A 23,155-nucleotide genomic window follows, 5' to 3' on the forward strand; every position below is an offset into this window, starting at 1 on the left:
GGTGGTCTGGGGATAGACGATCGGCGCCATTTTGGCTTGGGACGCTGGTCTTTCGACGGGCGCCATCTTGGAGCGTCCCTGCGCTCCTCCCTCCATTTCTCTGCCTATTTAAAGTCGCTCTCTCCCGCGCAGCGGGAACGTGCAGTCGGACGCCGTCGCTTGCCGGAGTCTTGCCAGAGTCCTGCCCGTCTGCGCCCGTCCGTGCTAAGGACGCGCGCTGGGCGCTGCGGGCCCCTCCCATTTAGCACCTTCTGGGAGGTAGGATGATTGTTTACACCAGTGCACTGCTTCGGGTGATTGGGCAGTCCATTCCACGATGCGTTTATGCACCGACCCATCCCTTGTGTGGCCCCTATCAATGCGCCTGCAAGGGATGGTTTCTCGACCAGCCAACGGGTATTCGGGACTATGACAACTCGGCAGCTCTATTGGAAGGCAGAAGTGTGCCTCAGCTGAGCAAGTGTCGTGTTCAGGGTCTGCGTATTTTAAATCTTAATACCAGATCTCTGGTTAAACATCATCTGTCTATTATGGACCTTATCACCGACGAGGAGCCAGATCTGTTTATTATCACTGAGACCTGGCTCCAGGACACAGACACAGCCATAATTAATCTGGCTTGCCCTCCAGGATATTCACTCTTTACGCAGAACCGCCTGTCAAGAGGTGGAGGTATTGCCTTAGCTATACAATCCACCTTTGTGTGCACTTGGACGGGTTTGCATATTGCGGGGTGCGAAAGCGCCCTGTTTAAGATCACCATCAGTCCTCAGTTCACGCTGTCTGGGATGGTCGTGTACCGCCCCCCAGGCAGTGATGTAGCATTCAGGGGAGCATTCCCTGAGGCGGTTAGTACGCTAGCCAGTGACTGCGCCAATGTTTGCATCCTAGGTGACCTCAACCTCCATTTTGATAATCAACAGACCTTGGCCATCAGTGGTTTTCTGGCGGATCTGGAGGCTCTTCAGCTGATCCAACTTGTTACTCAATCTACACATGTGGCTGGTCACATCCTGGACCCGTTTTTTACTAACTTATCGGATGTCCAAGTTTTGGCTATCTCTCCATTGGGTTGGACTGATAATTTTTTGGTGTCCGTCTGGCTACCTCTCCCCGAAACCCCTATTATTCCATCTCCTAAGTGGATCCCTCGGCGGCACTGGAATAAGCTCAGGCTAGAGGACCTACATTACATCATGGCTGAAGAGCCATTAGGCCCCCTGCTTAATGTCACCTCGGGCTACGACCAATTCTGCAGCTGGATTACCAAGGCGCTTGACAAGTTGGTGCCTATCATCTCAAGTAAATCTAGCTCCAGGCAGTCGAGTCCTTGGTATGACAGTGCCCTCCGTGCCCTGAAGGGTTCATGTAGAAGGGCAGAAAGGGAGTGGCGGAAGACGTACGATGTCGCCAAAAAAAACATGTATTTGGCTTCCGTCAAGCTCTACCATCGAGCTATTTGTAGAGCCCGTGCGGCTTTCTATGCGACGGAATTCCGTAACAGCCACAATCCATCGAAGACCATCTTCAAAGCCCTCAAAAATCTGATGGCTAAGAGAGCGGCTCCGCAAGTGGATGGTTCTACCTCCCATTGCGAGACTTTGGCCACTTTCTTCTTGGAGAAAGTTAAGACTATTTATCAGTCGTTTCCCAGCACAACGCTGCCACTCATCCCTCTGAATGGCCCTCGCAGCTGCCCGGCATTTCACTCTCTCCCTACTTTGTCTTGGGATGGGTTTGTCAAGTTGGCACAATGAGTCAAGTCTGGTTCTCCTGCGGACCCGCTTAGACCTGCCCTCTTCAGAGATTCCTCTTTTCAGGGGTGTACTGCGGTGTGCTCGCTGATTAACCTTTCCTTGACTTCAGGTACGGTTCCTGCCAAGTGGAAGCAGGCGGTGGTCTCCCCGATCCTGAAAAAACCATCATTGGATCCTTTAAAACCGGAAAACTACCGCCCGATTTCATTGCTCCCCTGGCCGGCCAAAGTCATGGAGGCCCACGTCAACCTGGCTCTAACCGAGCATATGGCCCGGGCCAATGTCCTCGATCCTACGCAGAATGGGTTCCATGCTGGTCACAGCACGGAGACTGCCCTTCTGGCAATGGTAGAACATCTGCGGAGTGTGTTGGATGCAGGTCAAACGGCAGCGGTTATTTTATTAGACCTTAGCGCTGCCTTTGACACGGTGTCCCATCGCATCCTTCTGCACCGCCTGGAGGACATTGGCATCTGTGGCTCTGCTCTACAGTGGTTCCGTTCCTTCCTTAGCGATCGCTCCTTCTGCGTTGCCACCCCTCCTTTTCAGTCCAAATTCCATCAGCTGGACCTGGGGGTCCCTCAGGGCTCCTCGCTGAGTCCCACGCTTTTCAACTTGTACGTGCGGCCGCTGGCTGATGTCGCCAGGCAATGGGGCCTAACCATGGTCTCGTATGCCGACGACACGCAGCTAGCGGTCACGATCAGCGGGGATGCCGAACAGGACGCCCCCAGGTTTCGAGATGGGCTGAGAGAGGTGGCCAGCTGGATGAATAACAACTGTCTCCAGCTGAACGCGAAAAAAACTGAGGTGATGATCGTTGGGAAGGGAGCGGACCGCTGGGGAGGCGTCTGGTGGCCTCCGGAGTTAGGGCCGGCTCCTACTCCAGTGATGGAACTCAGGAACCTGGGAGTGTGGCTAGATCATACCCTTTGCTTCACTACCCATACCAAGAGAGTGGCAGCATGATGTTTCGGTGTCCTGCGTGGGCTAAGGCCGGTGCTCAAATTTTTTGATGCCCCGACGAGACAGCTGGTTATTCAAGCGACGATTATCTCCCGGCTGGACTATGCCAGCTCGCTCCTGCTGGGAGTTAACCAATCTGAGATTGTCCGCTTGCAGCGAGTACAGAATGCTGCTGCGAGAGCAGTGGTGGGTTTGCCGAGGTCCTGTCCCACTTCCAATACCCTGCGGTCCCTACACTGGTTACCGATTAAAAGTCGAATCCATTTTAAGGCCCTTAGCCTTGCTTTTAAAATCTTAAAAGGATCGGCACCTGAGATCCTCGATAATCTTTTATCCGCCTATGTCCCGACTCGCTCTCTTAGATCTCTTGGGCAATCTCTTGCGGTTATCCCGCGTTTCAGGCTTAGCCGGATGGGCGGTCTGTCTTTCCGTGTGAGAGCTGCGGCTCTCTGGAACTCCCTCCCTTTGGAAATTCGCTTGCTAGAGGATCTATTTGCATTCCGTAGGGCCGTGAAAACTCACTTGTTTTAATTTCTTCACTCGGAGTTTGTACTTCTCTGTTTCCTTTTGCGTTGTGTTGTGTTCACCTTTTCCTTGCGCCAGGACGCTCCTTAGCTGGAGCATCTGTGCGCAAAATATAAATGATAATAACATAACATAACATAACCTGGTATCAGAATAAGTTGCATAACAAGAAACAATAAAACAAAAAGAGAATCATCCTTCTGTGAAGCAGTGACCTGGTTGTAGGATGAAACTTAAAACTCTAAAATAAATTTTTCAGGTAAAAGCTGTTTGTTTTCAATTATGAGTGTTATATAACTATAGTGTTATTGTATACAACAATTTGCAAATACATAGTAGACACTTTGGGGCATATTTACAATGAAATGTCAGAGAAGCTGTGCTAAATTTGGCAGAGGAGCACTCCAACATTTTCAAAACGCAGGGATGCGCCGTTTTTTACAACAATATTGTACACCCCTCTGTTTTAACTAGCACTGTTGCTCAAATTAGCTGCCTAGCATAGTGCAAGTGTGCCTGCGTTGCAGGGAATGATTGTTTATGTGCAGAAAGGCATCCCTTCCTGCACATAAACAATCAATAATGGTGATTTGTTACTTCTATGTATGCTGGATTCTGCAGCACACATGGAAGTAGCAAATCATCATCATTCAATGATTGTTTATGTGCAGGAAGGGACACCTTCCTGCACATAAACAATAATTAATGGTGTTTTGCTCTTTCTATGTGTGATGAAAAATGCAGCACACATAGAAAAAACAAAAGTAAACTAAAAGTATTTCTCCAAGTAGCACCATTCTAATGCCTTCTTTTGCAGCCATGTACATCTGGAGCAGCGTCAAAAAGCAATGGGTGTTGCATCGGAAAGCCCACAGGGACACCCATTGCATGCCTCTTTCAAGCAGACAACTGAAAGGGATGGGACGGTATTTACAAAGCAGTGTTCAGCCGCAAAAAGTGGCTGAACGTCACTTTGGAAAGATGGAGAAGGTCATACCTTGATGTTCTGGTGCACTATGTCCTTGTAAATACACACATTTGACTTCTATGCTAACTTGTGTTGTGGCTTGGACTATAATATTGCTACCAAGAATGTCCTGGCTGTACTACGTAACTTAAAACTAATGCCCCTAAACTTGCCTGTTATACTCATTCAGTGACCTCAGCCCATCTCTACTCTTTTTAGTTGGGTCTACCATGATGCTGGTTGGAAATCTCAGACTGACACCACCTAATGTTTTAGACTAAGCTGCACCCCTGGCTGCAGGGCTAACTCAGATCATTTATGTTTGTGGGATTTTGCTAATCTGTTTTACTTTGTAGGCACAATAAAGTTGCTTGAGTACAGTGTTCTACGATTTATAGGCTTTAAGTATTTAATATATTTCCTTTAAATATTGGTCAAAATTCCTGCCTAGGTGTTTATTGGTAGCATTTTAAAGGTGTATGTGCATGAAAGGGTGACATCAAAGTATCCAATATATTGAAAAGAAGAGACAGGCTTATGGTGTCAAGGAAGAAAGTGTGAACTGTAGTGACAGTAGTTCACAATATTAAGATCAACAATATCAATCAGCGGGGGGCTTGGCTAGCCACGGAGCAAAATGGCCGCACCTTAGTCAGCTCTGATGAGTTGACCCCACGTCCCCCAGATAAATCAGTGTACTATCCATCACAAAATTGTTATCCACGCATAAGAAGACCGGGGGCCTGCGCTGACCGGAGAGACCAGGGAAAAGATCCTGGCTGGTACAAAAGATCCGACTGGGACACAGCGCTGGGTGCAGACCTAGAGCCGCAGGCTAAATTGAGGAGATGCAGCCGTGAAGCTGGGAGCTGTGTGTCAGCACTGCGGTGAATACAGAGAGGCAGGGCCCGGGGCCTGGACCAGACAAGAGGGCAACGCTGCACCCATTGAACTTGAGGTATGATTGGCACTCGAGTGCCCGCATACTGAAGAGCGGCCTCCGCAAGTGGACCGCAATCGGGAAGAGAGACGTGGTGGGCCCGGGTGTGTCTGGCCCACCAGGGACACACGAGCATTCAATTTTATGCATTAAAGACTGCCCTTGGCAAAACTGAATGGGAGGTCCTTACTCTCTCCCTATCTTGCCGGATTTACTACAAGTCATAGTTTAAGCTGCAAAAGGCCATCCTGGGGCCTGCACAGAGGATGCAGCATCTATTGGTCATCACTGAGCCCCTCACGGCTCGGCGGCTTCTGGCAGTGATTGGACTGAGGGAACTGCCACCTGAGGAGGCACGCGAGTGCAGAATGGATGGGCGCGAACTGACACGGCCCAGAAGGGGGGTTGAAGTCAGCAGCCTAGGGGCTGGCACACCCTGAGACTAAAGGAGTCTGAGGGACCCACCTAGTCTGGACCTGTAGGAGGCGGGTGGACCTGAGTAAACGTGCCATCATCACACCACATTAGGTGAGGAGCAGACAACTCAGCACTGGGAGTATTGGGAGACAGGGGCCCATGCCTGGGAATCATATTGAGTCGGAGAGGGGTGCTTTTCAGGGAGGCCACAGCAGGAATCCCTCCCCTTTTGTGAACATAGACAGAAGGTGCTATCACGGCAGGAGGCAGAACAATGACGGGATGAAAGTGATCCCGCAGTAGCCAGCAGATAAAATTGGATAGATACACTATGCCCAGGGAGTCGATGGGTGGCCGGGCGTTGGAAGAGGACCGTGCCCTCTCTTCGTCAGCATCCACAACTGCGATAGAGCCTACTCTATCTGTTATCATAATGGCGCTGCAGAAAGTGTGGCAGGACCTGGCTGGGAAAATTGATATGATGACCTCTGAAGTAATGCTCATCAGAGCAGACCTGAGAAACATGAGTGTCAGAGTGAAGGAGGTAGAGGATGTCATAAAATGTTTTGGTCTCCTAAAAATGATTAGGAAATTCCTGCCCCTACTGTCACTGGACCACAGAAGAATCACAGTACAGGCATTGATAGGCTCCCACCTGGATTATGCAAATGTGCTGTACCTCGGCCTTCCGGAATACCTTCTATCGCGTCTGCAAACTGCCCAAAACTCTGCCGCGCGAGCCATCTTTGGCCTTCATCGGATATCCAGTGCAAATGACCTTCTTAAAACCCTTCACTGGCTTCCAATCAGAAAGCGCATTGCCTTTAAAGCGCTTACTTTGGCCTTTAAGGCACTGCACGGCACTGGTGCCAAGTACATCAGCAAACGGATGGAGTTCTATCAGCCATCCAGGTCACTCAGGTTATCCACCTTGGCCTTGGCCTCTGTTCCAGCGTTTAGGCGTGCCCGCTGTGGCGGCCGCTCTTTTAAACGTCTGGCACCACAGTTGAGGAACGCCCTGCCTTTGTCTCTTAGGACGAATGGCAATCTCTTAGCATTTAGAAAGGATCTTAAATCGTGGCTCTTTGTTCAGTAGGTCTTCTGTCTGTTCGCCTTCGCTTTGCACCGCAGTGGGTTTCAAGCGCCGGGACACTCCTCCGAGTAGCTGAGCGCTATATAAAACCCATTATAACATAAGATAACATAACATAACTGCATTAGTGACTGGCACAAAAATTCTTCAAGGGAATGTACAGGACTTCACTGCCACAACCAAAGCCCTGGAAGCGAGGCCCGAGGATCAGGATGGACGCTGCCGCCGCAATAACGTCTGCATTATTGGTGTTCCGAAGAGGACGGAGGGATCAGCGGTGGTCCTGTTTGTTGAGGATCTCATATTAAAGACACTCAAACCCAAGGGGTTGTCCAAATACTTCTCCATGAAGCGAGCCCACAGAGTCCCAGGTGACCCGCCAAGACCCGTCATTGCCAGGATTTTTAACTACCGGGACAGAGATGCAATCCTGCCCACGACCGGCGGGGCACCACCAATACAAATAAATAATGCAACTACCACTCTGTTCCCAGATTTTACAATGAAAGTGCAGCAGGCGCAACAAACTTTTGATGTTAAGTAAGCACTGAGAGCCAAAGAGATCAAGTACTACATGTTGTTTCCGCCAACCATTTAAGTAATGGCAGAGGGTAAAGTTTGGAGGTTGTCCCCCACAGAGGAGGCTTGGGAGTGGCTTGATGGATGGCGAACTGCAAGGCGACGTGTGCATCAAGGCAGTAGAGGAACGGTGAGCCAGGTATCGCATGCTGAACCGGATTAGCAGTTCCCGCCGCAAGGAGACTCCCAGGCAAGCCTAGACGAACAATGAATCGGGAGGCCTGAGATCAGCAGCTAGGAGGCACAGAGCAACTCCTGGCATATTGTGGTACTGATGAACATCGCCATCTCAGGAATTCGGTTCAGAAGATGGACTCTTGAGACACAAATAAGCATGATATTTGTACTTTCCACCAATACACTTATTGTAGCCCTAAACTGTAGATACCGGACTACTTTCCAGGGTGATACAGACTGAGCCACACAGCAATATCATGAAGGATAGAGGTGGACTGGAGGGTGGGTAAACTCACTGCCTAAGCCCACCCGATGCTTGTTAGTTCAGTTGGGGTCAACAGGCGCTCTGCAAGTTGGGGGGATGGGAAGTTCCGGAACCACTATGCAGGGTAGAAGAGTGGGGGGGGAGTTACAAAGTAGGGGGTTAGAAATTGTTAAGTTTAATTTCGCAATTAGCAGATGTACAACCTTGAGATATGTTGAGAAAGGAAGTTAGGGGAAGGGGGAAAACAGTACTACTCCCCACACCACTAACTGGGTAGCAACAACATAATACCCAAGAATCCCGCTTGAGGAAACCTATATACACTAGACTAGAATCACCATTATAACCTCAATGGAACCACGCATTAGACCTCGCATAATGCAGAATACCCTTGCGATCATGACATGGAATGTCAATCGCCTGGGAAACAAAATTAAACGCACAATGGTAATGCAATACATATGAAGGCACTCCCTAGACATAGCCATACTCCAAAAAATACACCAGCTGGGTAACACATGTAAAGCGCAAAACAGATTCGGCTACAGGTTGGCAGAGCATGCTGGATTTACCACTGGCTCTAGGGGAGTGTGTATCCTTATTAGAACTGTGCTACCATTTATACCCAAGAAAACTTGGCAGGACCGTCTGGAAAGATATGTGACCATTACAGGGATGTGGGAGGGCCAGGCAGTCAATCTGTGCTCAGTTTTTGTGCCACCCAAACTGCACCCAAATACACTACCTGACTGAAGTGCACTACTCCTGGAGCTTCCCTACGGAGTGTTAGTATTGGGTGGAGATCTTAATGCAGTAGTGGATCCCTCTAGAGATGGACTGTCAAATACAAGGAAGGACTCAGGGAATGATGTTCTTAAAACAGTTCTAACATCTCTGGTGCTGGTAGACTTGTGGTGAGAGCATAACCCCCTAGCCCAGCAATACACCTTAATCTCGGCCTCACACGGAGGGTACTCTCGGCTGGATTATATTCTAACACACTCTGGCACAGCCAACAACTTTAGGAAGACAATACATAGCGAGGTATATCGGACCACTCACCAGTTGAGGTGCAAATGATAGGATCACTTAAAACTAACGTCCTACCGCCACATTTAGACCCATGGTTGCTTAGACAAAAACAGATCATGGACAGCATACGAGAGCGGACAGAACACTACTTACGTGAAAACCAGGGACCGTAGGCTCACCCAGCGTACTATGGGAAGCATATAAAACTGCCATAAGGGGACATATTCAGGCATTTGGAGGGGGACAGAGGAAAGAGCAGCAACTTCAATACAAAGCGCTCGATAGAGAACTTGCCAATCTAGAAGTAGCGATTGGGACACCGGGGGAGGTGGATCCACACATCAGTCACTTACTCCAACTAAAGCAACAGGAGCTGCTCAATATAGCAAAAAGAACGGCTAGGGACTATGCTGTAGCATCTCTAAGGAGACTATATGAAATAGGGGATAAGGCCACCAAACTTATAGCATGGCTGGAAAAAAGGGACAAAGAAAGAAACTGGGTGCTAAGGATAAATTACCCTAATGGGCAACCTGCGAAACAGGTGATAACATAGCTGCAGCTTTTGCATGGTATGACAAGCAGTTATACCAGCCCTCCTCAAGAAGAAATAAGCTAGATTGTATCAAATTCCTCAGGGACTCCATCCTCCCAGGACTGTCTTAAGAAGACAGAAATGACCTAGATGACGAGTTTACAGCATAAGAAATAAACAGTGCAATTAGAGCCCTACAGTCGGGCAATGCGGCTGGCCCCAATGACATACCGGCAGAACTCTATAAAGGGATCATGTCCCTGGTAGCCCCCTACATGCTAGATATGCTTAACCCCTTCCATGCTCATGACGAGCTCAGCTCGTCATGCAGTACACTGCTCCTGTGCTCATGACGAGCTGAGCTCGTCATGAACAATGGGAATCTAGGTGCTGCAGCACAAAGGGGGAATTGCCTTAGCACTGATGTGGTTAAGGAGTCACTAGACCAGGCAGAACTCCTGGAAGACTTAAAACTGGCCACGATAATGGTGATCCGGAAACAAGGCAAACTACCAGAGGATTGTTCCTTCTATAGGTCAATCTCCTTGCTAAATGTGAAGCTTAAGGTACTGGCCAAGGTCCTGACAGCCAGACTCACCAGAGTGATAAATACCTTGGTACACCCCAACCAGTCTGGCTTTATGCCACACCGAAGTACCAGACTGAACCTGCGGTGACTCTATGGAGTCCGGCAGCAGTCCAGGGATGAGCGGAACCTCTATGCTCTGCTGCTTTCCCTGGACGCCTATATGGTGTTTGATAGTACAGAGTGGAATTACCTTTTTGCGATGTTGGAAAGGTTTGGCTTTGGCCCCAGATTCTGCGCCTTGGTCAAATTACTATATACAAAACCATTGGCCAGAGTGAAGGTGAACAGAGTGGTTTCCCGGCGGATTGAGCTGAAAAAGGGCACAAAGCAGGGATTCCCTATCCCGCTCCTGCTCTTCGCGTTGGCTCCGGAACCCCTAGCGGAATGGTTAAGTAGGGACCCAATGGTAAAAGGCATATGGATGGGGGGAGAGTGTGAATAGAAAATCTCACTGTATGCAGACAATATAATATTATTGCCACCCAGATCAACTGTCCACTCGACTCTTTTTATATTTCGGTTGTTTGGGAGCTACTCTGGCTACCAGATTAACTGGGGTAAATCCCTAGCATTCACGCTGATGGGGAAATACCCCCTGTGGGAGTGTCATTGAGGTGAAGGATACATTTAAATACTTAGCCACTGTGATCTCATGCACAGAAGCGGACTTTCTGGAGGACAACCACTTCCCCCAGACTGCGGAAGGATGTCTCACACTGGAGAACGCTGCCACTTTCGCTCATGGGCAGAGCAACCCTCGTTAAGATGATGGCACTGCCTTGCCTTCCACAGCACCCTGTACAAAATCCCTGCTGAGTTTTTACCTAAAATAGACACACAAGTGAGACAACTGCTATGAGGGAGAGCATATATCCGACTACGTACCATTAGAAGATAGAAGATAGAATACTCCTAGACCCAATTACCACAAAGGCCACCTCCCTCATATACAAACCAAATATTAATAATGTACTGGAACCACTGGGGGCCTTGAGGGTGGGATGGGAAAGGGATGTCGGGCCCTAGATGACGACGACTGGGATGAGGCAAAAGCCAGGAAAGCGTGATTCTGCCTCATACAGCTTAAATTTTACACAGCTCATACACCACTAGAAGTAGATTATATAAAATGGGTAACTGTGATTCTAATACATGCATGCGAGGTTGCATGGAGGAGGGCTCATTTTATCTAATGCTTTGGGACTGTGCGAAGCTGAAAAAGTACTGGAGTAAGGTCACAAGAGTGATAGCGGAAGTCGCCAGAGTGCCAGTCCCATTAGATGCCAGATGGCACATACTTTGCATCATTGGGGAGACCTAGAGGCCGAAATATTCAAGGCAGTGGCTACTACTGGCCGTACATATCACTAAAAGGAACATAGCCAGAGCATGAGCCCCCCCTCAGGGTCACAGACTGGGAAAACTGGTGTGGAGCAGCCAAAAAAGTAGTCTAGTCTAGCTGGGGATGCCCAGAGAAATGGGGCAAAATATGGAGCAAGTAGACGAAATACAAGGGGATCTGAAATGTTCCATGATACAAATAAAGTAAGGCATGCAGTTAAATGCTAGCCAGACCCTGCATGACCTGAAACATCTATTCAGATAGGAGGAGGGGGAAAGGGCCATGAGAACTCAGAGGATGACGGAAAAATAATGTTTTTTGAATTTTTTATGGTATGACTGCTACAGTTTATTGATGATGTATGTAATGCATCTGCAAGTTCAATAAAAAATAGTTTAAAAAAAACACAATATCAACTGGCAACAAAATCTATAGCACAATATTGTCTACCACCATATTGTCAAGATAAGTCAATTTTGTCAAGTGAACGTTTACTAATATAACTTCACATCTACTTTTGAATTAAAAGTCAAAGTTAAAATCACATGGTGAACCATGAAAGCTACTAAAATATAACAATATCTGAGTTAAAAAGAATAAAAGATAAAAAACATATAGATAAAAACAGACAATGTTGTAGGTTGCTATTTCAACCACTATATCAGGAACACCCTCCACCATAGTTTGTAAAAATGTATATTATAAGTAAGTCTCCCAGTTTTCAATTTTTTATTTTTATTTTTACAGATAAATACAGACAGTAAACAATGTGTTTCCAAACTGTATTTATTTATACTAATTGGAAAATGCAAAAAATCCAGCACCAGTGACTCCTCCTTGTTGCTGTTCATGAATTTCTGCCAAATAGTCCTACAGACTGAGAGCATATGTAGTTAAAAAAAAGCATATTACATTTCGTTACATAACTGCATATCTTAACATGTGTTTGTGCTATGATCAAATATTTTCACGTGACGGTATAGTTTTAATATATTTTGCTGATAAATGTTCCAAAAGTGGACAGGCATCAAAGTATCAGTGAACATTTATTGGTTAGACAAAATGAGGAAATAGATACGAGTTACTGTCTTATTTATTCACAAAACACAACCCGGATATGGATGAATACAGACAAAATGGTACAAAAATAAATTAGGATAAATACAGACAAAAATGTTCAAGAAATACATTCTATTGAAACGGGAGTCCTTAGGAAATTCAGTGGATCTTGACAGGAACTAAAACTTTTTCCCTGGGCACGAACCGGTGTATTACACTATCCTGATAAATTGGGGTGAGAAGTACATTATTTCAGATGATATATAAAAAAAAGGAAAATGGGACTGTTGGAATGTACCGCAATTGTTACACTAAAAACTCCAGGCATGATCGAAAGCTTGATTAGCAAAAATAGCTTTTTCCATTTTACTTGATTATTTCATTTGCCAAGATGGAATACGACATTTTTGCAAACGTCACCCCTAAAGTCACTAGAAAAACGGTTTGCATGTGAAAAATGTGTATAGGTAGTTATTTCCTTCACATATAGACTCCATAGCAATTGGGATATTCATTTTCGCGAGCATGCTAGAACTCAGATCTTTAAGTTGTATGACAACAGTGGGGTGTCTCCAAAAGGGGCGTGACCTTATGCAATTGAGGGCATGGTGAAAAAAACAGAAACAAAATGTATATGATTTCCACTGTGCTTCACCTGAACAGTATTTTTTTTTTGCTCTCTACGCTTTCTGTTATAGCATTCAGATACATTGTATTGTGGTATTGTGGTATACTTGTATAGCGCAAACCTGTCACCACCAAGGGCATCCTGGCGCTTCGACCCATGATCCAGCAAATTCAGCAGCCTAGCCTGTTCTAGGGAAGAGGTAGGTTTTCAGCGCCTTCCTAAAGGCTAAAAGATCCTCAAGACTTCTCAGGGATATTGGCAGGGAGTTCCAGAGTTTGGCCGCCGCTACTCTGAACGATCGGCCACCCATCCTCACTCTCTGGAAACGCGGAACTATTAGTAGCCTGGATGAAGAGGAGCGTAAGGCTCGGGATGGAAGGTACCAGGCAAACATTCTCCGCAGAGGGATTGGGCCCAGGCCATGGATAGCCCTGAACACAATGCACGCTGCTTTGTAGCGAACGCGTAGATGGACCGGCAACCAGTGGAGTTCCTGTAACGCTGCCGTGGCAGAGCTGTAATAGGGGCGGGAGAGGGCGAGTTTGGCAGCCATATTTTGCACCCTTTGGAGCTTGCCCAGAAGTGTTACCGGGGCCTCCAGAAGTAGTGCGTTACAATAGTCGAGTCGACTTAGGATGGTACTACGCACTACTTCGGGCCTGGCTTGCTCAGGGAGGAGGGGTAAGACCTTGCGCAGCATGCGGATCAACATCATGCACGTTGAGGTGGTCTTATTTACGTGCAGATCCAGCTGCAGGTTGGGCCCAAAAATGACACCCAGATTACGTGCCGATTGTGCGGCTGACACCGTCTCTGAAAATGACGGGGGCCAAAAATCGTCTGGGAGATCTCGGGGAACTCGGTCGTTAGAGCAGTACAAGACCTCTGTCTTAGTTCCATTGAACTGTAATGAGTTCAAGCGGAGCCATTCCGCTGTAGCCTGCATGCACCGGTGGAAGGTCTCCAATGGGACTGCATCCTGTCCCTCCAGTGAAAAGACCAGCTGGGTATCATCCGCATAGTTAAATGCGGAGATCCCAAATGATTTGATGAGCTGGACTAGAGGGCGGAGGTAAATATTAAAGAGTATAGGGCTGATGGCTGAGCCCTGAGGTACTCCTTGTCCTACTCTCCGCTCCTCTGAACTGAAGGGGGGGAGCGAAACCCGTTGCTGACGGTTGTCCAGATAGGAGATTAACCAGTCCCTGGCCTTATCTTTGACCCCGCACTCTTCCAGCCTCGAAATAGAGGTAGGATGGCTGACCGTGTCGAACGCGGCCGACATGTCGAGCAGCACCAAAAAGGCTGCCCGACCACTGTCGACTCGCGCCCGCAGATTGTCTAACACGGTCACCAACGCGGATTCCGTCCCATGAGCTGGGCGAAAACCGAATTGCGTCTCGTCCAGCCAGGTGTTCCCTTCTAAGAAGCCGGACAGAGTGCGGGTAACCAATTTTTCCATGATTTTGACTGGAAAAGGAAGCAGGGAGATTGGTCGGTAGTTGGAAAGGCAAACAGGGTCAAGCGTAGGTTTTTTTAAGAGCGGAGATACCACTGCCTTCTTCCAGCAGCCCGGTACCGTCCCTGTTTCAAACGACTGGCAGCAGATGGAATGCAAGGGCTGGAAGAGATCCTCCTGAAACACCTTCCAGAGTTTTGGAGGAAGAGGATCAAGAGGCGAGCCGGATGAAATCGTAAGGGCAAGGCTGCCAAACTCCTCCAAGGAGGGAAGGGGAAAGCTACTCAGCTGGGGTCGACTGGCCGCAATCGCCGGAGCTCCCAGGCTGAGGGCCGGGTCCAAGGAGGGAGGGGAAAAGCTACTCAGCTGGGGTCGACTGGCCACAATCGCCGGAGCTCCCAGGCTGAGGGCCGGGTCCAAGGAGGGAGGGGAGAGGCTACTCAGCTGGGGTCGACTGGCCTCAATCGCCGGAGCTCCCAGGCTGAGGGCCTGGTCCTCTGGTCGGGGTCGACTGGAAGGCGTGGCCGGAGCTTCCAAACAGAGGTGAGCAGCCCTCTGCAGGGGTCGCCTGGCCACCTCCTCCGGAGCTCCCAGACCAGTAGTGGACTTAACTGGGTCCTGCAAACCCTCCAGGATTTTACGGGTTTTCTCCTCGAAGGCATCAGCAAGTGAGTCACAGAGAGCTTGCGATGAGGGGACGGCGCTAGCCACACACGTAGGGTGGGCAAGGTCCCTGACGATTTTAAAAAGGGCCTGTGCCTTGTTAGGGGCCTGATTCAAGGTAGATTCAAGATAGGTCACTTTGGCCATCTTGATCTGAGCCTTGTATTTTTGTATAGCGGACCTGAATACAGTTTTCTCCGAGTCTAAGTACTGTTTCCTCCAGGCCCTTTCTGCGCGTTTACAGTCAAGTTTAAGCTGGCGTAATTCGCTCGTGTACCAAGGGCTAGCTCGATTCACCCTCCCTCGTGACTTCCGAAGGGGTGCAAACTTATCCAGCGAGCTCGATACGGACTGGCAGAAGAGAGTATAACTCTCTTCAGCTGTGTTGCCAAGCTTAAAGTCCTTACCTAAGATGTTCGGCAGTGGAGAGGTTTTAAGAATTCGGGACCAAGGTCTCTCTAGCTTGGCTAGAGATAGTCCAGCCTTTCGTGAGATATGGTCTTCTGAACAAAGAGAGAACGTAATCAGAAAGTGGTCTGTCCAGAACTGGCACTTAATATCATCTAATGATACCCATAGTGGATCCGCAAATACTAAGTCCAGAATATGACCCTTCTGATGCGTGGAGGCATTCACCAACTGTTCCAGGTTGATATCCGTGCATGCTTGACTAAGGGAAGAGAATGCATTGTCCAGTGAACCGCCTGCCCACAGATTAAAATCACCAAGAATCAATAACTTGGAGTGGGAGCTAGAGAGTTCGAAGATCAGGTCAATGAGGAGTGATATGGAAGGTGCCGGTCCCGGGGGACGGTAGCATAGGACACCCGAGCAAAGTATCAGCTCCTGCTGTTTGACTGTGAAACCCATCAGTTCAAATCCCGGTACTTCTCGAATCTTTAGCTGGGAAAGGGTCAGCGAGTCTCTATAAATGAACCCGATTCCCCCTCCTCGATTGAGTGGGCGTGGGGTGTGACTGATTTTATAGCCTGAGGGACAGGCTAGGCCCAACTCAACCTCACAGTCCTCCCGAGTCCACGTTTCTGTGAGAAACAGGACATCGAGTTTTTCTGATTCGATGAGGAAGGCAATTTCCGTATAGTGCTTGCAAAGGGATCGGACATTAAGCAGCCCACAGGAAATTCGCCTCATAGTTGGTTGCCTGACCGGGTTCTGACAGGGTCTGAGTCTGAGTAGCTCAGCCCGAGAGTAGGCTATGCGAAGTGGGCCAGAGGAGCCCGAGGTAGCGGCCCTAAGCGCGTCCGTTGCGCGAACGGGCGCAAACGGGCTTACCTCTGGCGCACCTCCGGCGCCCCTACGGCGCACCCGCTGCGCACCGTCGCTGCGCACTTGTCTAGCGGCCATCTTATATGGCCGGCGGGGTGTCGCGTGGGTCCTGGCAGGGCGAGTGGCTCTCCCTCACCCAAGATGGCGCCCAGTGAGGAAAGACCTTCTCCCCACTCCAAAATGGCGCTCGAAACCGGCGCGATGCTTCTACAGTGCCCCCGAGTCCCTTCTATCCCACAAATGTGGGTGTACAGCGATTAGAGTGCGGGTAAGAGCTCCCTTAATTCCCCCTAAGCGGCGCAGGCAATTTAAAATTAAAAGCGCGATCGCTCGGCGCAAAACAAGATAAAGCGAAGTAAAGTAATAATTTTTAAAATTACAGAGCAGGAGGAGCGTTATACACGCAGCGCTAATGCAGGAGTTAAAGTCATAATACATAATACAACAACTGATGTACATCTAAAACCGGCCAGGACTAGTGACTTTGTCAATAACTTTGTTGCAAAGAAATAAAATTGAAAATGTATAGGATTGTGAATTAAACCTTAATGAAGCATGAGAAAGGAGTAATGTTCTTAAGAGTGTCTAAGTGATGGCCATTATGTTTACTGAATGCTATATACCCTTTTTCTCCCTACATCTCCTCCATACATGTTACACCTCATCTATTTTATCATAAGCACCCTTTTTCACTCTCTCCTGAATTCATTTCCTCGCTTCTCTTTCACTTCACCCCCCCCCCCCCTCAAACACATAATACTCTCATTCACCTGAAAGCACTGCATTTTCGTTTACTTTCACATGGTCAATAGTTTGACTGCTGTGTACCACATTTGCACAGAATCTAAATTGCAACTGGAATAAGATAACATTGTTTTGTGCGTGAACCAGAGAGGCCAATGATTGGATGGCCTACTATGCTGAACACTTTTCTGACCAACTGACAGACACAGTGTGACACATGTATTGCCTTCAGCTCAAGTCCAGAGCTTTCAATCAGGGCCCGCTGTAAGCACTCAGAGGCAACTCACTTCAAACAAAGCGCTATACAAGAGTAGTGTGCTACATGAAAAAACAAGCATTTGCAATGCAATCGGTCTCGCCTTTGGGACCTTATATGAATTTAGCTATGCAGCACATTAGCCTGGGTGCTCAAACATCTATTGTTCTTTAACATGGAGGGAAAGTAAGCACCAAACTGCGTGACACGCCAGGTATGGGAATACATAGAGCAAAAATTTACCTTTCAGCGGGAAATGGTATAGTTCAAAGCTTTGTTTTTAATATAAAATCAGGGCCTTCTGTGGTCATATCACTCAAAAAAACAAGATTTGAAAAAAATATTATTGTCTATGGGTGCTACTGGAAGACAATTTCTATGGACTGCAATCTAGAGAATGTTAAAGTGATTCTGGTATTTTACTGACCTCTGCTGCTCATTTTCTATCAAGAAAGTTAAATAGAGACAGTTGCTAGAAAAATTCATAAAAGAAAGTACCTCAGCAGAAAGTAATTCTGGTATTTTACTGGCCTCCACTGGTCGTTTTCTATCAAGGCAGTTAAATAGAGGAAGTTGAAAAGAAAAGAAAAGTCCCAAAGAGGAAGCAGACAATTCCTAGTGCTGATCCCCAGAGCCCACACAGTACATACAATATAATTACATACTAAACTATATACAAGAGGTCTCGAATGCTCGACCTAAAAATACAGAAACAAATCATCCTTGAAACAGCAAAAGCTTTTATGAAATGCAAAATGAAGGATAAAAGTAAGAAAAACATGTGAGCAAGGAGAAATTATATCACTGATATGAATTACTATAACGTTTTCACATTTATTATTCAGAAATCATTGAGTCTCTTTGTCTCTAAAGTTCAAGACATGAATATGGAGCCCGATGGGACCTGTTTTAATGTCTGTTTGTAATTGCTATCGGGTCTCAGACCCGGGTGGACCTGGCCCACTTAAAGCCCTGTTAGTGGTACTATCCTAATTTCCATGAACATGCAACATCCTTTCCATGTCTGACATTTAGGAAGATATCACAACCAGATGGAGTAGAGCATAAGCTACTCCAGTCTGGTGGAGTTATCTCTGCAAATGTTCAGGCAAGTGGCAGAGCCTGCAGTGTTTTCAATGATAGGGTGTCTACGATATATCTGCCTTTAAATTATGCAGATAGGCTGACAGATCTGGAGATGGGGAATCCACATAATTCATAGCATTTTTTCAGTTACTACTCTAAACTATTTCAAGACTTTAATGCATTGATCACTACTTGTCTCTACTTCAATTTCAGCTCGGTGAAAAATACGGCCCAGTCTACACTATTCATCTGGGTCCAGATCCAGTGGTGGTTCTGTGCAGTTATGATGTAGTCAAGGAAGCACTGAATGATCAAGGCGAGGAATTTGGTGCCAGAGGATCCATGCCATTACTTGAGAAGATAAACAGAGGTCATGGTAAGCAAAATAACAAAAAAGTGTCAACCTTACTATATTATGATGTAGAATACATACAAAGATGCTAGGACTGTAAGCATATCCCCTTCTACCAACTATGAATATTGTCACTCAAAAAGTCTGTAAAATATTTGCTTTCAGGTCACAAAAAGTAATTACTGATTAGGTGGATGCAGACCCAACTATCTTCATGTCTAACAAACACTTCCAGGAATCTTGAAAAGTTGTTTCCTGAGATGATGAAAACCTTTCTTTGCTAATGTGGTGATGTTATTAGATAGAGGATAAGCTTTTGACACAATCAGCTAGACATTCATGATCAGAGTTTTGTGATGCACAACAATAGTCGACCCTTTATTAAATGGCTAAAGATAATTTACTCCAAGCGTTTGGCAAGCGATAAGAGGGGAGATTTGTTTAGATTTCTGGGGCTAGAGAGAAGCACCTGACAGCTGTGTCTTCTATCCCTTCTCCTGTCCGCTTTGCTGATAGAATCCCCCTAATAGAACACTACATAAATATTTACAAATGTATTGTGTGGTTGAGGGCACTAGAGAAAAGGTGGTAATCTGTATGTCAATAATATACTGGCACAGCTTTTTAGTGAAAGTGCTTGAAAACTGCATAATACCTTGGATCTAGATAAATTGGTTTCACATCAACCGATTGCCTGGTCTTAATACTGAAATTCTACTTTACTTTCCACTGGCTTGAAAAACTGACTGCTTTTGAAATGTAGGGAATTGTGATAAGGAGGTGTCCTAAATGGAAGACAGAAAGGGAATTGGGCTTGCAAAGTTCAACAGAGCTTTGTATTACGCTTGCTTTGACCAAAGCGGAAATGTTACCATAATCATTTAAGGTTATATTTTCATCTCAAAAGAATTGAAAAGACCGCGAAAGAAGGTTTATACATTTGGTCTGGGGTGGAGTTGCAATACAGAGAAACATGAGGTGCTATACTCTTCTGAAGAGGGGATATCAGACTGCCTCACTATGAATTTTGTTACTTGACGGTGTAACTACATGATGTCATTGAATAGATGGCGGAGGGTACAGCCTAAAGGAAGGACTACTAGACAAGATGTATTGTCAGTGTAGACTGGGAGATGTGGGGAAACAGTTCACTCATATGAGAAGATTATTACTCCAATTAAAAAAAAGCATGACTATAGCTAGGACTCCACTAATTTCAGAATATAGTATGGTTATCACTAAAGTGGATAGAAAAAACTGAATAAGGATGAGTGGCTCCCTTCTAACTCTAACTTATTGATGTATTAGATGTAAAGGAAACCTAGCATTGTATCCTGACTAACGCGACTAGAGATACATGGAATACTGTTCTAAAACCTCCTTGAGGAATTCAATATCATGATGGGTATGCTGGACCTCATCAGTGGAGATAGAATGATATCTAGATTATAATTGGACTGAGTGCAGATGCAAGAACAACACTACTGGACGTTAAAAAGATGTGGAAAATATGCCAAATAAATAAAGGAGATGGAGTGGAAGAGAAAGTGTTTAGATGTTAATAAAGTGCTATCTTTAAGCTTGCTCGGTTTAGTAAATTACATTAACCTGCATGACCCCTTCAGACTGCACAAGTCAATGCACCTGCAATGGAGAAATGAGTTAAAGGCATGCTTGCTAAGGCAACATTATTTTGTTGATTTTGGAATGCCCTAAAATTACTTACTTCCGGGAGTAAATAACTGCAACCAATGGCCCCAACTCCGTCAGTCGTTTCATGGAATTTTCTTTACTCCAGCTGGTGGCTGCCGGCCAGCTTGCCTTTGAACGATTAAAGTTACTTTAACTTCTCCAATCCTAATTGGTAGTACCACTGAGGGCATTGCCTTTTTTGACATACTTCTACACGGATGTATGACGTTACAACGCACACTTTTACAACGCATACCTTTACAACGCAACATCCATTACAACGCATTCCATTACAATGCATGCCATTACAACGAAATTTTAAAAACTACATTTACAACGCATTTCATTACAATGCATAATACCTTTACAACGCATACCATTACAACGCATTACATTACATTGCATGTTTGGTAAGTTTTGGATAGTGTAGGGGTAACATTTACTATTCTAACTCCAGGGGGTGCAACAGTAGGGTAAGTGTTGGATAGTGTAGGGGTAAAAATTACTATTCTAACTTCATGGGGTGCGACAGTAGGGTAAGTGTTGGATGGAAATGTTATGCATTGTAATGGTATGCGTTGTAATGACTGAGTTGTAATGACATGCGTTGTAGTGGTGTGCGTTGTAGTGTCATGCGTTGTAATGGTTGCGTTGTAAATGCATGCGTTGTAATGGATGTTGCGTTGTAAAAGTTTTGTTGTAATGGTAGTGCGTTGTAAACGTTGCGTTGTAAAGGTTGTTTCCCCTTCTACACATGGTGAATAAAATTCCGTTTTGAAGCCGATTACCACTAAAAATTGCATTTGGTAGCAAAGCCGAAGAAATCATTCACCAGACCATTGTTTGTTTTAAAAAAAGAACAAAGCATACAGAATCAAGTGGTCCATGACAACATTGAGCTACCATCAGTCAAACGTGAACTGCAACATCTTTGGAATTTAACACTGGTAGAAGGGCACCACAAATGTGGAATGGGTATTTGTTGAAATCAGAAGGAAGGATCTGAGTTTACATACAAAAATGTAATATGGAAACAAAAAATATTTTCCAATTATAAAACTGAAAAAGTGGTATATGTGGTTATGTTCCCTTGTGAGGAATTTTACAGTTGGAAGACGAATCAAGAGGTTCACCAAAGAATTACACAACACAAATCCAGAATACAATAAAAAGTTTGTACAGCACCGCTAGTAAATCATTTGACTGAAAAACAACATGCAGAAAATGATTTATGTTGGACTGTTCTTGGAGTACTTCTTCAAAACCTACGAGGAGAGTCAGCGAGAACCATCTGATTAATTTAGAAGCCCATTTGAATCTACACTTCAACACAGTAAATGATGGGTTGAATGAAATTACAGAGCTTCAAAACCTTTGAGGACTTTCCCCTCTTTGATAACTTAAAATTAATGTGCAAAGTTTTGCACTAAATTACATATGGGGCTACCATTCCCATAATGCATCAAAACGGAATTGTATTCACCATGTGTCGAAGTAGGTCATAAAAGGCAACGCCCTCGGTGGTACTAGCAATCATGATTGGAAAAGAGTGTGCTTTTAAATTGGGGGTTTCAGTAATTTGACAGAAGAAAATCCCATGAAACGATGAAAGTGTTTTAACACGCATGGGCAGCCGGCATGGCTCACAGGTGGGGGAGCGGATGCGTGGTTCTCGAGGTGGGGCTGTTTGTCGTGAGGGGTGTCATGTGGAGGTGAAGAGGGGGGAATCACAAAAAAATGGTGAACTTACCTTGAGACCGGGTCCCGCGTCTTCTCTGCTGCTACACTCCTGCCTTCAACAGGAACAGGAAGCAGGCAGCTAGGCTCCTTCTCCTAAGCCAATCACAACTCAGGTCCAGGACACTTGGTGTGGCATCAGTTGAGATCCTCCTAAAAGGAAGGCAGAAATTCAGAAGTTTGGGTTTTCCTCCATTACCTTAAATCTTTGAAAGTGCATATCCCCAGTTCCACTGATTGGATTTTTGCTGTTTTGCCATCCAATAAATTGGTTACATTTTGCTCTATTTTTCTAAATTTGACTTGGGATTTTTTCTATGTTGTGCTTTTGCTTTAATACTGTTTGTGTGCTGCAGATTGTCTCTAAGTGAAGCCTGGCTGCTTTCGTGCCAAGCTACCAGAGGGTTAAGCACATATTAATTTAGTGAATTATTGTACTTCACCCTGACAAGGATTGTGGCTGCTGTTTGAGGAGCTCAACTAGCAACTCAGTTTCTCCCAGTGCCAAGAGCTAACTTACAGTGGGACCATGCAACACTGAGGTTTCCTATGTGATGTTTATCATTGTATAAAACGTACAAATACATAAATGTCCTGAGACCATTAGGCACTGTTCAGGACTCTAAATAAGCTTTAGCTTCTTAGTGGAGGACACTTACTGTGTCCTTACAGATCCCCTTTGACTATGTTCCTGTGTTTAAAATGTGACATAGAAATCACATGCAAAGGCACTCACTTATTGGGATCACATCTGCATACAAATTAGATAACTCTCTCCCTCTATTTTTCAGACTCTAAAATGTCATCTGTGAATTGAATACTATTGAGAAGGTTACCTAAGCGTTATAAATAACATTGTAACCTTCCTTATCTTTAACTTGGATTACCACTCATGCAGTCTAAAATTTTTCACCACAATGGGTATTTTTGTTGTTCCACTGATTCAATAACATTGATTGTTAGAAATTGAATCCCTGGTTGGCCGAGTTATGCAACCAAGCCAGGCAG

At 45.9% G+C, this 23,155-nt stretch overlaps 1 protein-coding gene across 1 annotated transcript in view; it reads left to right on the forward strand.

The window, feature by feature from the left end:
* Positions 1-263: 263 nt before the first annotated feature.
* Positions 264-23,155, forward strand: part of LOC144783312 (cytochrome P450 2C18-like) — a 235,297-nt gene continuing 212,405 nt past the window's right edge. Inside the window, exons 1-2 of the mRNA XM_078662351.1 lie at positions 264-1,302; positions 18,566-18,742. Coding sequence (XP_078518477.1) covers positions 264-1,302; positions 18,566-18,742 — 1,216 coding nt within the window. The remainder of the gene's footprint in view (positions 1,303-18,565; positions 18,743-23,155) is intronic.

This window comes from Lissotriton helveticus, chromosome 9 (genome assembly GCF_964261635.1).
Source record: "Lissotriton helveticus chromosome 9, aLisHel1.1, whole genome shotgun sequence".
NCBI lineage: Eukaryota > Metazoa > Chordata > Amphibia > Caudata > Salamandridae > Lissotriton > Lissotriton helveticus.